This window comes from Dromiciops gliroides, chromosome 1, assembly GCF_019393635.1.
Source record: "Dromiciops gliroides isolate mDroGli1 chromosome 1, mDroGli1.pri, whole genome shotgun sequence".
Lineage (NCBI taxonomy): Eukaryota > Metazoa > Chordata > Mammalia > Microbiotheria > Microbiotheriidae > Dromiciops > Dromiciops gliroides.
The window spans coordinates 219029756-219045847 of NC_057861.1; the positions used below are offsets into that span (position 1 = coordinate 219029756).

The following is a 16092-nucleotide window of genomic DNA, read 5'->3' on the forward strand; positions in this document are numbered from 1 at the left end:
GCCTGGTCCTGAGCACAATATCTACTACATTAGTTTTGTCAAACTCAAAAAGTAACATGAACCACAAATCCATATATAAGGGTCCCTTAGGACCACATAAAGACTTGGTTTTAAAATATTATTATACAAAGAGTGAAGAAGATGGTGGAGAAAAGGCAGGGACTTGCCTGAGCTCCTCCAAATTCCCCTTAAAACAACTTTAAATAATGCCTCAGAATGAATTCTCGAGCAGCAAAACCCACAAAAGGATAGAGTGAAACAATTTCCTAGCCCAAGACAAATTAAAAGGAAGGCAAGAAAGGTCTGTCACACTTGGTGAGAATGAAACACAGTCCAGCTCTAGTGCAAGTTGTACCAGTGTAGGCCTCATTCCAGCAAATCTGCAACAGGCCTTGGTGGCCTCCAGCCCTCTAAGACCATAAATGGTAAAGAGTTGGCCAACTAGTCAGAAAGAGATTACAGGGGTCCCTTTTCTGGAACTGTGTGTAGGACTCTGTTGAATTGCCCATTCATGAATCTGGGTCTTAGTACTGGGTTAGAGCCCCAGGACAAAAAAGGAGCACCAGCACACCAGAGCTTGTAGCCACAGGGAAATGGGATGCTGATCATGGTTACAGGGCAGAAAAGAGTGCTTGTGGTGGCTTACAGACCAGAGCATAGGCCAGGACAATAGTAAACACACTTCTCCTTAGATCATACCACCTTGAAAGAACTGAAAACCTTCAGATCCCCACAACTATCTCTCAAAATAGCTGCTTAAAAAACTTGAAGCTTGGAAGAGTGTCCCCTCAACCCCAGGAGCAGAGCTCAACTTTAACATATAAAGGTAAAAGTCCAAAAAATAGGCTAGAGAAATATGAGAAAACAACAAAAAAAGAACCTGACCAAAGAAAGTTACTATGGTAACGGAGAAGATCAAAACATAAACTCAGAAGACAACAAAGTCAAAACTGCTACATCCAAAACCTAAAAGAAAAATATGAACTGGTCTCAGGCCATGGAAGAGCTCAAAAAAGGATTTTAAAAATCAAATAAGAAAGGTAGAAGGAAAATTGGGAGTGGGAAAATGAGAGTGATGTAAGAAAATCATGAAAAAAGTCAACAACTTGTTAATGGAGGCACCAAAATGTATTGAAGAAAATAATACCTTAAGAAATAGAGTAGGCCAAATGGTAAAAGAGGCACAGAAATCAACTGAAGAGAAGAATTCCTTAACAAGCAAAGTTGGCCAAAAGGAAAAACAGGTACAAGAATTCACAGAAGAAAAGAATTACTTAAAAAGTAGAATTGGCCAAAGAGAAAAGGAGATACAAAAGCTCAGTGAAGAAAATAAGTACTTAAAAATTAGAATTGAGCAATTAGAAGCTAATGATTCCATGAAAGATCAAGAAAAAAGAAAACAACTTTTTAAATAAAAAAATAGAAGTAAATTAGAAATATCACACTGGAAAAACAAGCAACCCAAAAAATAGATCAAGGAGAGATAATTTAAGAATTTCCAGACTACCTAAAAGCCATGATCAAAAAAAAAAAGAGTCTATACATTATCTTTCAAGAAATTATCAAGGAAAACTACCCAGATATTCTGGAATCAGTGGGTATAATAGAAATTGAAAGAGTCTACTGATCACTTCCTGAAAGAAATACCAAAATGAAAACTCCCAGAAATATTACAGCAAAATTCAGAGCTCCTGGGTCAGAGGTAAAATAATGCAAATGTTCCAGAAAGAAACAATTTAAATATCATGGATCCACAGATAGGATAACATAAGATTTAGCAGTTTTTACATCAAAAGATTGCAGGTCTTAGAAGATGATGTTCCACAGGGCAAAGGAGCTAGGGTTACAACCAAGGATCACCTACCCAGCAAAACTGGATATAATCCTTAAGGGAAAAAATGGATATTCAATGAAATAAGGGACTTTGAAGCATTCCTGATGAAAAGACCAGAGCTGAATAGAAAATTTTACTTTCAAATACAAGACTCAAGAGAAGCATAAAAAGGTAAACAGGAAACATAAATCATAAGGGATTCAATAAAGTTAAACAGTTTACATCCCTACATAGGAAGATGATACTTATAACACCCAAGAAATTTATCATTATTAGGGCAGTTGAAAGGAGTAGATAGAGAACATGGGCATGAGTTGAATGATGGAATAATATCTAAAAAAATTAAAGGGTGAGAAAGAGAAAAGCACTGGGAGAAGGGGAAAGGGAGGTAGGATGAGGTAAATTATTGCACATAAATGAGGTGTGAAAGCGCTTTTACAATGGAAGGGAAGATGGGGAAGATGAAGGGGAGCACTTGAATCTTACTCTCATCTGAACTGGCTCAAAGGAAAAATAACATACACACTCATCTGGGTATAAAAATATATCTTATAGGAAAGTAGGAGGGGAAATAGATAGGAGAAGGGGGTGTCACTGATAGGATGGAAGTGGATGGGGAGGGGGTAGTAGAAGAAAAACACTTTTGAAGACAGTAAAAGGAGAGAGAGTAGGATAAACATGGGAAAACAGGATCAAGGGAAATACAAGTTAATCATAACTGTGAAAAAATTTTGTGGCAATTTTCTCTGATAAAGGCCTCATTTCTCAAATATAATATGAACTGAGTCAAATTTATAAAAATAAGGGCCATTCCCCAGTTGATGAATGGTCAAAGAAAAGGAACAGGCAGTTTTCAAACAAATTAATCAGAGTTATCTATAGTCATGTGAAAAATACTCTAAATCACTATTGATCAGAGAAATACAAATTAAAATAACTTTGAGGTTCCACCATACATCTATCTGATTGGCAAATATAACAAAAAAGGAAAATGACATATGCTGGAGGGAATGTGGGAAAATTGAGACACTAATGCGTTGTCAATGGAGTTAGGAAGTAATTCAATCATCCCGGAGAACAATTTGGAACCATGCCCAAAGGGCTATAAATTTTTTTTGGGGGGGGGGTCAGGCAATTGGGGTTAAGTGACTTGCCCAGGGTCACACAGCTAGTAAGTGTTAAGTGTCTGAGGCTGGATTTGAACTCAGGTCCTCCTGACTCCAGGGCCAGTGCTCTATCCACTGCACCACCTAGCTACCCCCCCAAAGGGCTATAAAATTGTGCATACCCTTTGATCCAGCAATTCCACTACTAGGTCCATATCTAAAAGATAAAAAACAAAAAGGAAAAGAATCTATATGTACAAAAATATTTATAGCATCTCTTTTTACAATGGCAAAGAATTGGAAACTGAGGGGACACCCATCAATTGGGGAATGACTGAACAAATTGTGGCAAATGATTGTGATAGAATACTATTGTACTATAAGAAATAATGAGGTAAATAGTTTCAGAAAAACCTGGGAAGACTTACATGAATGGATACAAAGTGAAATGAGCAGAACTAGAACATTGTACAGAGTAACAGCAATACCATACAATGATAATTATACATGAATTAGCTATTCTCAGCAATACAATGATCCAAGACAATTCTGAAGGACTTATAATGAAAAATGCTATTTGTCCCCAGAGAAAGAACTGATGGAGTCTGAATGCAGATTGAAGCATACTTTTAAATTTTATCTTTATTTTTCCTTTTGGTATAACCTATACCAAAATACTTGCCATCTCATTCAGGGGGTGGGGGAACGAGGGAGAGAATTTGGAACTCAAAGTTTTAAAAAAATGAATGTTAAAAAGTGTTTTTACATGTAACTGGAGGGAAATGAAATATTAAATATTTTTTAAAAACAAGAAAAGAAGAAAGCAACATATTAATCACTTACTTTTTGAAAGCAGTTGAATTTTCTACTATGCAAAGTTTTTAAAAATACAAACTCCTACAAAAAAGATTATTTATGTTTTATTATATTTTATTTATTTTGTTAAATATTTCCCAACTACATTTTAATCCAGTTTAAGCTAAACTCAGAAGTGTTGTAGGCTATTTGAGGTCATGGTGGCAAGTTTGACACTTCTGCCCTACACAATGCCTACACTACCATTTTAATACTCTTTCATCAAGTCACTTTTTTCAAAACTGGAGATATCTGGGGGGAAATGTATTGTGCATAATTTATTTGGCTTACAAAGTGACCATGTTCAGTCTATTAAAAGCACAGCTTCTTTGGTTAATAATAGCTCATGAATATTTAGCTCTTATTATCATTAATATACATTACTCCATTCAACTCTCACTCACAAGAACTTTGTTGGGTAGATAGTATTGTTCCCATTCTACAGATCAGGAAACTGAGGCTTGAAAGGGTAATTGACTTGCCCAAAGTCACACAGCTAGTAACTGGCAGGATTTAAACTCAGGTCTTTTGACTGCAAGTCTAGAGCATTCTCTACTACTTCACCCTGCCTCTGAATTTTTGAATATGAAAGGTCTATTTAATCTTTCATGTTAGAAATATTTTACTTTTCTCTCTCCAATTAACTAATAAGTCCTGGCATTTCTGTCTCTGTAATACCCCTCGTGGTCATACCCTCCTTTCTATTCTTCCTGCCATCACTTCATTAGAGGTCCTTAAAACCATTTGTCTAGACCACTACAATGGATGTCTAAAAGTCATTCCACCTACACTCTCCCTCATCACCTTGCCAAGTCTGTAACTGATAAAGCTACCAGATTAATCTTCCACATAGATCTGGTCGTATCACTTTTCTGAACAAAGATTTTTAGTAACTCTCTGTTATCTATAAAACAATATACAAACCCCTTTGTCATACAGTTAAAGCTCTCTACGATCTTTGTTCCCCCATCGGTATATTGATAGATTTTATTTTGCTACGATAGATGCTTCCCAACAAACCATTTACCAAAATAACCAGTCTAAGTATCAGTTATTAACTGAAAGGAGGAATGTCTCCTTTAACATTGAGAATGGCAGTATGGTACTAACAGTGACCATTATGTTTGATCAGAGTTTTGCTGCCTTTCTACATTGAATTTATTTACATTGTTGTAGTCATTGCATTGGGTTTTTTTGGCTTTAATTTACTCATTTCATGTATGATTTCCTGGTTTCTTAATACAAATATTTGCTTAGAAAACTGTAATATTCATATGCTATAATTTGTTCAGCAATTCATCAATTGTTGGACACTTATTTTGTTTCTAGTTTTTTATCACAAATTAATTCTGTGATGAATATTTCTGTACATGTTTGGGTCTTTTCTTGCTGTCAATAAACCGCTTGTTATATAATCCCGGTAGTGGAATCTCTAGGCTAAATGGTATAAAAAAATTCGGTAGCTTTTCTCCCACAGTTCCTAATTGTTTTTCAGAATGGTTCCATTGATTCATAGTTTCAACAACAGCGAATTAGCATTACTATGTTTCCACAGCAATGAGTTTTCCCATCTTTTAGTATCTGTTAGCTTGACAGGCATAGTATGGGATATTGAAGTTGTCTTAATTTTCATTTTTCCAATTATAAGTGATCTTGAACATCATTTAATGTATTTCTTTTGAAACACTATTCATGTCCTTTTCCCATTTGTTTATTGGAGAATGACAATTATATGCATATACACACACATATGTATACATATAGCCTATAGAGTTGGGATGTCAAATTTTATCAAAGATAAAATACAAAGATTGTTTTATACTCTATCTTTTCTTTTCATTGTAGCTACCTGTTTTTATTTCTGCAAAAGGTTTTTCAATTTTATATAATCAAGATTATCCATTTTATCTTCTATGATAATCTTTTAAACCTTTTAATTACTAATTCTTCCCTGTATATAACTGTGAAATATATAATCTTCCATTCTGCTCTAATTTGGTGGTGTGACTTTTTATATTTAAATTGCCACCATACATATTTCCAACCAAATTTTATCACTTCTCTCTACATTCTCTACATTCCAATAAAATCATGCCATCTGCATTCCTCCAACAGACCACTATGTTTTTAATCCCATTGTTCCCTGGGCTTAGAGTGTTCACTCTTCCCTTCCTGACCTGCTGAATTGCTTCCTACTCCTCTCTTAAAATCCAATTCAAATACTATCTCCTCCATGAATTCCATGATTTCCCTATTATTGCATAGTCACTCTTTAGATATCACATAGCACTTTGTACCTCTCTAGTGCACTTATGTATTATTATATGTTATATAATTGTTGTGTATACGTTACATCCTTCTTAAAGACCATAAGGTTCATGAGGGCAGGGACCATGTTTTTCTTAACTTTCTACCTCATTGGTGTCATACTATTAAAGTCAAAGGAGAAATCCCTCCTTTCTGCCAATGATCAATAATACTGTTTTCAGGAATTATAATTTGTAAAAGGATTTGTTAGAAAGTAGCTGTTTTGTTGAAATAAAATGTATCAGTATGTTTTTTTAAATAAAATTGGAATGTACAAAATAATTTTAAAAAATAAAAATATCAAACTTGGTATTACCCTACTATCATGGTAGGTAGGCACACAGGAGACAATTGTTGAGCTGGATAGAGAAAAACTTCTCTACACTTTTACAATAATTTCTTTTTTAATTTGCTAAATTTTTAATTTCAAAGAGCTACAGAAGATAAAGCAATCTGAAAGGGGAAAGAAACAAGGTACAAACCCCATATTGTTTAAAAAAAAAAAAGGTAGTTTGCAGTTTTCTTCATCTTTTTTTGCCTCTGATAGCAATCCTGTAATGCTCATCTTGAGTATACAGGGATTCTAGGGATCTGACACAGTGGATGCAACCATACTTCCCACTGTTAAGGGGCTAAAATTCTAGCTAAACTGTCTAAACTATCTAATGAGTGGTCGCCAATAAATTATAAGCTTTAGCAAGAGTTAGACTTTTAAGCATTTATTAAGGAGAATAAGAATTTGGTAAAGAGAGAGAGAAAAGCCTAGATTCCTATCTATTAAAGGGAGAGCACATTTCTAGCTCCGCTCTCCACCAGAGTCCAGAGGAAAGAGCGCGAGACTGAGCGCCAGTCTCTTCCTTCCTCCTCCCACTAGCCCGCGTCACTTCCTGACTCCTGGTCTTGCCCTCAAAGACCTTCCCTTCATGGGCAGAACTCTTCTACAGTAAGTATCCAGCAGGTGGCGTCATTCCAATCGTTACACCACCTAAAGTCAATAATTGGTACCATGAAAACATGATGTTAAGGAAAAGAAAAGCATTATCAAAGACATTAAGGTTGGAAGATATGACTGAATCTCAGACAACCAACATGGATGATGGGGAGGGGAGAGAAAATTGCAAGGTGGTTGTAGAATTAGGTTATAGTCAGATTTCTAGTCCCTATTGAGCATGCCCTAAAGAAGGTAAAGAGAGGAAGGAGAATGATTTTAGAAGGTATTATCATAAACGGGTTCTTCACTGCCTACAGCTGACTACACTGCCTACAGCACAATTTTATCGCATAATCTCTCAGTATTATACTATGGACCCAAACCTCCAGGAAGTATGATCACATAGCCACTGGAACATACATTATGCCCCCTAACCTCATATTATGCACTAACAAGCATATAATGAAAAACACAAAGTAAAGCTTTCTAATACCTAGTCTCACAACCTCACTTCCACAAAGTCTTCTCAGACTCCTTTCTTCACTCAAATTTTGCAAAAGAAGTTGAAACCAAAGTTTAGACATAAAATGACTTCCTCAGTTTGAGACTACAACCAGTATCAAACACCAGCAATAGCACTGCCTAACTGCTTAAAAGGAGTGTCATGAGAAGAAATATCAGGGTTTTCTCTTGGCAGAACAGGCATACTTCCTCTTTGTTTGCCTCTACAATTCATGTTCATTGCCTACCCTGATGTGCTAACAATATCCAGCATTCTAATATATATCCTCTTTGATGGGTCAGACTGTGGGGTTGAAAATAAGACCCCTGAAGCCTTTTTTAATATCTCCCCTGGCACTGATCGATAAGGTTTCATCTTATCTATCTATATCTACATAAAATTTTCTTGCCACCTGAACAAGAAATGTCATTATGGGTTTGCAAAATGTTTATGCTAGTCATGCTGGTCCACCTACATCATGATCTTTATCATGCAGGTTAGTGCTCTCTTAATGAGAATTCTTTTCCAAATCTGCATGTATGATCTTTTTCTACAGTTGCAGTTCTATCTGACTGAGTTACTCCCTCATCTTCCCTTAGATTTCTATCTTTTTAAATGTTTCACTGATCCTTTTTTTACCATCACTACCAATCACTCACAAGACTTCCCCTCTCCCCTCCCCCTGAAAAATCCTTCCTTTTAACAAATATATACACTCAAACAAAATTAATTAACATATTGACTATGTCTATAAATAACTACCTCAATCTGCAGCCTATATATTAGTCCAACTCTACTGAGAGTAGAGGTCCACTTTATCTTTAGCCCTCTAAAGGCATGCTTGGACACTACACTTATCTTAATGTTGAATTCTTGACTTTTTTTTACCATCAATATTACTGTGGGGGGCAGCTAGGTGGTGCAATGGATAAGGTACCAGCCCTGGATTCAGGAGGACCTGAGTTCAAAATCTGGCCTCAGACACTTAACACTTACTAGTTGTGTGATCCTGGGCAAGTCACTTAACCCTCACTGCCCCACCAAACACACACACACACACACACACACACACACAATATTACTGTGGTAGTCAGTCAACAAGTATTTACTAAGTTCTTCCTATGTGCTAAGCATTGGGGATACAAAGAAATGCCAAAGAGGAGAGGGCAAAAAAAAGTCTATGCACACAAGAAGATTATATTCTAATGGAGAAGACATTTTGTAAATAACTAAATAGTCGATACATATAGATTAGATAAAGTTAATCTGTAAAGGGAACATATTCACAACTGAGGGAGCTGGGAGAGGGAACTGAAGTAAATGAATCTTGAGCAGAGTCTTGAAGGGAGACAGGGAATCGAGGGAGCAGAAGATTATAGACCTGGGAGGAAAATGAGGCAGAGATGAGCTCTGCAGTCTCATATTCAAGACACATACTTCAAGTAGATGGTTGCTGACTGATAGATTGGTTGATTATTTAAGGAAATTTGACATAAAGATCATCAGAGTTTGGAGGAGTCAGCAATCAGCTATTCCAAATGCCTCACTTGACAAAAGTTGAAACTGAAGTACAGAGGAAAAATGACTTCCTCAGGTTCTGAAGTTCAAATACTATCTCTGCTATAACCTTGTAAACAACATGGGCATAGGCACATGTACATGTGCACGTGTGCACACACACACACGCACGCACACACACACACACACATACACACCTTAGCCTGAGAAGCTCCCTAACTGCCAAATTTTAGTCTCTCCCAAAACAACCCAAGAATCTTCCCTTTATGTAACTATCTACTTTGGAGTCACCTTCCTCAGAGTGGAATCATCATTCCCTCATTACACCATATCCTATGTAGTTCCTTTAGGCTCCTGAGTCAATCAGGCCCTGGCCCTATAGAGTCTGCCCTTGATTGTGGTCCCAGAAAAATACTGCCTCAAATCAGACCATGAATGTAAACTCTTTGAAGGCAATGACTGTTCTTCACTTTTGTCTTTGGTTCCCCATACCTAGCACAAAGCTTTGCACAAAGTAGATGTTTAATAAGTGTTTTTTGAATGTAATGGAGTAGTCCATTCCTTACCTAGGATATTCAGACTTTCCCCCTCTTCTTGCATAATGAATTGGCTGCTATTTACACTTCTGGTCCAGAAAAGCATAGGCACCATGCCAGAGAAAAGATAGTAGGTTCATTAGGGACATACCGGAGGAGACTAAGGCATCCAATTTACCCTTAGTTTCAAAGTTTTGGTGATATCCTGGTTACCCTAGTAGTTTTCACCATTCTATCTGGTTCCTGATCATTCCCATCATCCTTTGTTCCAAGTGGTCATTAAACTGTCCCAACATATCCATCAATCCTACTAAGCTATACAGAACAAGGTGTCTTGCACACTACCCACTTAACCCTCTTAAAGATTTCCATCAATAGTATAGCCTCTGGTCTAAGATGGTTCTGAGCTCATGGAATTCAATAATGTGTTCCATTAGAGAATACCCCAAAGTCACATACCCAGAACGGTAGTTAACATCTAAGGTAAACACACTCAAAGACTACTAGAAAAGCTACCCTGAGTTGTTAGTAATGCCCCCAACAAATTCCTTTCCTTAGAGGAATTAACCAATCTTGAGCTATGCCTGTTTACCAACAATGAAAACTACCTAAACTAACTTTCCCACCCACCTCAAAATGTAGCGTTGGATCTTCCCACCTTATTGGCCCCCCAAAAAAAATACCTAATCCTGCTGTTCATGGAATAAATGTAAAGGGAGAGTATTATAGAATAAGGACTTAGCAAGACTGGGACAGCTAGAAGCATTAATAGAGATACCACACTAACCTGTGTGGGATACTCCTACTGCATTGAAACCAACAACATCACCCCCCCATGGTTCCTGCAGCTGCTCTTTTGGCACCCATCCAGGGTCAAAGGGAGCTTAAAGCTATGATTGCTGCTACTATCAGTTGCTCCTACAAGACACACTTGAAATGGAAAGAGGAAAGAGGAGTCTCAGAAAGTACTACTACAGACACAGCCTTAGAGACAACTCTCCAGAATTTTAACATGAGTCCAGACCTTAAAGCAATGTAACACTTAACAGTCTCTTTGTTTCCAAAAAGATCTAGCTTTAGCTGATTATTTAATTTTTAGAAAACCCCAGTGTGGTATGCACAGGTAACTTATATGTAGTTCTCAATCTGCAAGATGACAAACTGAGACAAGCATGACTGACTTACACCAAGAAAGTGGGATCCTCAAGAAAAAGGCACACATCTCAACAACTATTGCAAAGCAACTAGTGAAAAACTAGTGCAACTAAAAAGAAACCTGTCTATTCAGGAAAAAAAGATTTTTAAAGTGTGTTTTATTTGGCTTAGAAGACTCTAAAGGAATATTTTTTCTTGGATACAAGTGGCACAAGTTTAAAAAGCACCTACAAAAAAGTGTGTATATATACATATACATACACACATAGGGATTTATATTATGTATGTGTAATACATAGTTCATGACAGAATTTAGGACAAACCAAGTTGAACACTATCCTATAAGCCAATTTCCAACATACAGCCTTTTTATTCTGCTTGAGAAAAGACTTCCTTGAAATGGTGACCACAGAATAATCAAAATATTTTTTCTCATCTAGATACTTTGACCAATTTCATTAAATGTAATTCAATAGACAACTATTAAGTGTCTACTTTGTACAAAGCATTGTGAATATTTTTTTAAATAATAAGATAAGTAGTCCCTGCCCTTCAAGACCCATTCAAGTGGGCTGTGACTGGAGAATGAAAAACTTCTATTTTTGAAAATCAAAACTATATTGAATTAATATGCCACCAATGGACACTGCCACAGGATACTGCAAACGCAGTCTACTCAAAGTATTATTTTCTTCACGATCATTTAGCATTAAAAGCACCAGGGTGTGCAGTTTAGTTTACCAATTGTATTTCCCCATCCCCACCCCCACCCGCACTTCAAGCCCCCTGGAACATGGGGCAAAAATATTGAAACACCTCGCCAGATTCCCAGGAATCTTATGAACGGGTTGGGATGAGGCAGCCAGCAGTACTTCAAACATCTAAGATCGTTACTTAGCAATCCGAGACAGCTTCCCTCCTCGGCAGCCCCCTCCATAGGCTGGCCGAGAGCAAGCCAGAAAACTGCAAAACGTCGTGACAAATCATATAATAGCAGAAGTGTAAAATGAACAAACGTTTCCTACAGTGTCATTCGGAGCCTCAAGAGAACCCTACATGCTCAGAGAACCGCAGACACTTCTTTTGAATTCTCAAGTGCCATATTCTTAAAGTTAATCAAGCATTACAAAGCAGTCTTTGGCACAAATCATGCCCAAACACATATATCTATGCCTTCCCCATGACTTTGAAAAAGAAATGCTATATTATGTTCATTCAAGAAGGGAGCTTAAAAGAGGTCTCCAATGAAATCTATAGATGCTCTGTTTTTGTGCCATCGGGCTGCACCGGTTAGAATAAAACCCCTTATTTTCATGCTGTATGTCCTTTCCAAACCGGTCTCGAGTATTTCACCCCCAGCCATCACATTTCTTATCTAACAATCTTTAAAGTGATTTTTCCAAGTCAAATAAACCTCCCACTTCATGCTCCAGCAGCTCTCTCCTTTTTCCAGTTTCCTGTCTGAATAGAAGCTGAAGTACTTACAGGTCAACCTACCATAATTCCCATAAGTCTAAAATCACCTTGAGGTACTCTAAAGATTCCTTAAGGGCTCCTGAAAGACAGGACCAATTCATCACATGGACGCATAGCCGTCAAGCCATGAGGCAATCTCGCCCCAGACAGGAGGAGTTAAAGAAATCTGCTGGAATTCAGCAGCCAGCCTTGTAAGGAAATCCCAGACCCCAGTTAGGATAACCTGCTCTGGATGGATGTCCTCCGCAGATGCACCAATGTGACTTTGTGCGAGCTGCTGAGACTCAGTCTGTTACAACTGGCATCACTTGCCACAGGCAAGTCATCACAAGAAACTGACCTTGGCAAAAGCACATTTTGCACTTCGGTGCCGTTCAAGTGGGTTAGAGAAAGCGAGGGGAGGAGCTGGGAGTTGGGGGGGGGGGAGGGATACAGGAGGGAAGACAGAGAACCTCGCAGAAATCTCCTGCCACGCTGCCTACGCGCTCTCTCTCACTGTTACAAAAGTTATATCACCTACACAGGGAAAGTGAACCCACAAAGCCTCACTTTCGAGCCCGTTGCTAAAATCCCATAAAAAGAAATACTATTTCAAACCTTCCCCCATATGGAAAAATACACACGCCATGAAGCAACCCAGAGTTTCTGAAGGGTTTATTTTTATACTCTTATTCCCCACACCACCCACATCCACCTCCACTAAACCACGTTCCTCCCCCCACCCCTCCACGAACTTTTTACGTGGAAAATTTCCTAGCTTTTTAGCAGTCTGATGATACTTTTCAAGTTATCAGTTGCTGATGCTTCTTACCTTATAAGTTTAAACCAAAAAAAAAAAAGGATAGTATTATTTCCAGATAGTATGTCTCCTAGTAATAAGGAAACAGAGTAGGATGACCTTAAACACTATCCAGTCAAACTTGTTCTCATTTTATGATGAGTAAACTAAAGGTTAAGTGACTAGTCCAAGATCACCATGACTTTTTTCATTGCATTCCTTCCAGAATTTCTGAGGTCCTTGGAGAGAAGTTTCCTTCTAGGCTTCCAGAACCGTTAGTAATTCCAGACAACCATATATAGGGGGTATTTGCCATATGCTAAGCACTATCCTAGGCACAAATTCCCAGCATCACCCGGATGGTATCAAGAAGCTTTTAGTAAGCACCTCCTTATTGCCTGGGTCTGTGCTAGGAGCTGGAAATTCAAAAATAGAAATTAAATAGTCCATACCTTTAAGGAGATTACATTCCATCGGAGTAACAATATGTAGACATATTTAAAATATATACAAAGGGGGCAGCTAGATGGCGCAGTGGATAAAGCACCAGCCCTGGAGTCAGGAGTAGCTGAGTTCAAATCTGGCCTCAGACACTTAACACTTACTAGCTGTGTGACCCTGGGCAAGTCACTTAACCCCAATTGCCTGACTAAAAAAAAAAAAAAAAAAAAAATATATATATATATATATATATATATATATATATATATATATATATATATATATATATATATATACACACAAAGAAGGGAGGCTAGGTGGCACAGTGGATAGAGCACCAGCCCTAGATTCAGGAGGACCTGAGTTCAAATTCGGCCTCAGACACTTAACTCTTACTAGCTGTGTGATCCTGGGCAAGTCACTTAACCCCAATTGCCCCCCCAAAAAAATATAGAAAGTAAAGGCTGAGTGATTTCAGGGTGAGAAGGCATCTTGTGGCTGCATGGGGTGGGGGTAAGATCTGGAAAGGCCTCATGTAGGAAGTGGCCTTAAACAGAGCTTTGAATCAGTGGAAAGAAATGGGGCACAGGCAAACAGGACAAGGGGCTGGTAACTAATCCAAAAGATAGAGCATTCCTTTACTTTTGTAAAGGAGTATATAGAGAAGCCCAAGGAATCATAACCTCTTTGGTGTCACAGTCCCCTTTGGCTACCCAGTTAAGGCCATGGTCTCCTTCTCAGAATGATGTTTATTGCCTACTTTCATAATTTTTTTTGATGAGGCAATTGTGGTTAAGTGACTTGCCCAGGGTCACACAGCTAGTAAGTGTCAAGTGTCAGACCAGATTTGAATTCAGGTCCTCCTGAATCCAGGGCAGGCGCTTTAGCCATTGTGCCACCTAACTGCCCCAACCCACTTTCATAATTGAAGGAAATGCTCATTTCAGTTAAAGGTTAATGAAAATAAAGATGTATTTTTCCCATCCAAATGCAGAGACCCCCCCCCATCTCTTCACAGACACCCCCAGGGGTGAGTATGGATGCCCATATTAAGGACTCCTATCATAGAATAATAATACCATAGAATAATGCTATATGATAATTTAATACCATATCATAGAATAACAACAACAATAATAATAGATAATGTTTATATTGTGCTTGAAGACTTACAAGTACTATATATATATATTATCACATTTGATTTTCACAGCAACCCTGCTTTGAAGGTGCTATTCTTATCCCCACTTTACAGATGAAGTACCTTACAGATACTTAAATATATATGTATGTGTGTGTATGATAAAATAAATTAAGTGATTCCAAACCATAATTCCATCTTGCACCAAGGAAAACCAGAGGGAAAAGGAGAGGGAAAGGATAAAGATGAGCAGGAAAGAGGAAGAAAAGAGACAAAGGAAAGGAAAAGGAAAAAGAGAAAAGTGGTGCTAACTGCTGGGATTCCTTCCTAGTACCTTTTCCTATGTGCATGGGTTAACTTTGATTTTTTTATCTCAACTTTTAGAGCCCTTGAGAAACTGTGCCCCAGACAAATCTATATTCCTAGCTCCCCTTTCACTCCTTGTCACTGGAGAACAAGAGACTAGAAAATGGGGACAAGAAACAGAGCCCTGAAGGTCACACATGCCACAACCCCTCAGAGGGATGGAAGCAGGAATGAAAAAAAAGCAGAAGACAGGCAGGCAATGAGTGGTTGATAACAAATTAAGATATTGGAATCTCAAGGTATCTATAGCAATGTGATGTATGTAACCAGATCATGCCCAATCCACAAACCCCACCATCCCACCACAGGATCATTCACTTCTTAACCTTAGGTGTTAAAACACTAAGAGTGGGTGCAGCTAGATGGCACAGTGGATAGAGCACCAGCTCTGGAGTCAGGAGTACTTGAGTTCAAATCCAGCCTCAGACACTTAACACTTACTAGCTGTGTGACCCTGGGCAAGTCACTTAACCCCAGTTGCCTCACAAAAAAAAAAAAACACAAAGAGTGGATCCAATTTTCTGCTATATTGAACCTATGAAGTAGAACCCTCTGCCTGAGAGGCCTGAGCCAACAGGCTCTCCAAGGAAAGCCTCTAAATTAACCTCCTTTTGTTTTTGTTTTTTGGGGTTTTCGGGGGTTTTTGCCGGGCAGTGGGGGTTAAGTGACTTGCCCAGCTAGGAAGTGTCAAGTGTCTGAGGCCAGATTTGAACTCAGGTGCTTCTGAATCCAGGGCTGGTGCTTTATCTGCTGCACCACCTAACTGCCCCCTGAACCTCCTTTTAAAGTGGGCTTTCATTCCTTCTTCTTACTGAGGTGCCTGAAGCATGATACGTCATTCTACACCTTTAATTGTTTTCCTCTCATAATATTTCAACAAGTTAATCTATTTTACTGCAAGGTGCCAAGGACAGTTTTATAGACAGACCTGGTATAAATAAAGTTTATTTATCACTGTAGACCACAGGAACATACACTCCAAGTTAAAGCTTCTCCAGTACTATGGATCTCTTTTGATTTTACCTTAAGATTTTAAATGTAACATGAAGACAGGAAGCTAGGATGGAGAGGAGTAACTTGCACATGTCTAAGGTTATTTTTCTAATTGCTTAAAAAGCCCAGCTCTGGGCAGCTAGGTGGTGCAGT

At 38.2% G+C, this 16092-nt stretch overlaps 1 protein-coding gene across 8 annotated transcripts in view; it reads right to left on the bottom strand.

Moving 5' to 3' along the window:
• LDLRAD4 (low density lipoprotein receptor class A domain containing 4) overlaps nucleotides 1-16092 on the bottom strand; it is a 638510-nt gene that overhangs the window by 510723 nt on the left and 111695 nt on the right. The window contains exon 1 of one of the 8 annotated variants that reach the window (XM_044002912.1): nucleotides 12444-12560. The exons of 4 other annotated variants lie outside the window; for them this stretch is intronic. Coding sequence is in view for 1 of the 4 variants with exons in the window: in XM_044002824.1 (XP_043858759.1) it covers nucleotides 12242-12321 (80 nt within the window). In the remaining 3 variants the exon portion in view is untranslated. 3 more of the 8 variants (XM_044002824.1, XM_044002847.1, XM_044002892.1) reach the window with 3 other exon arrangements.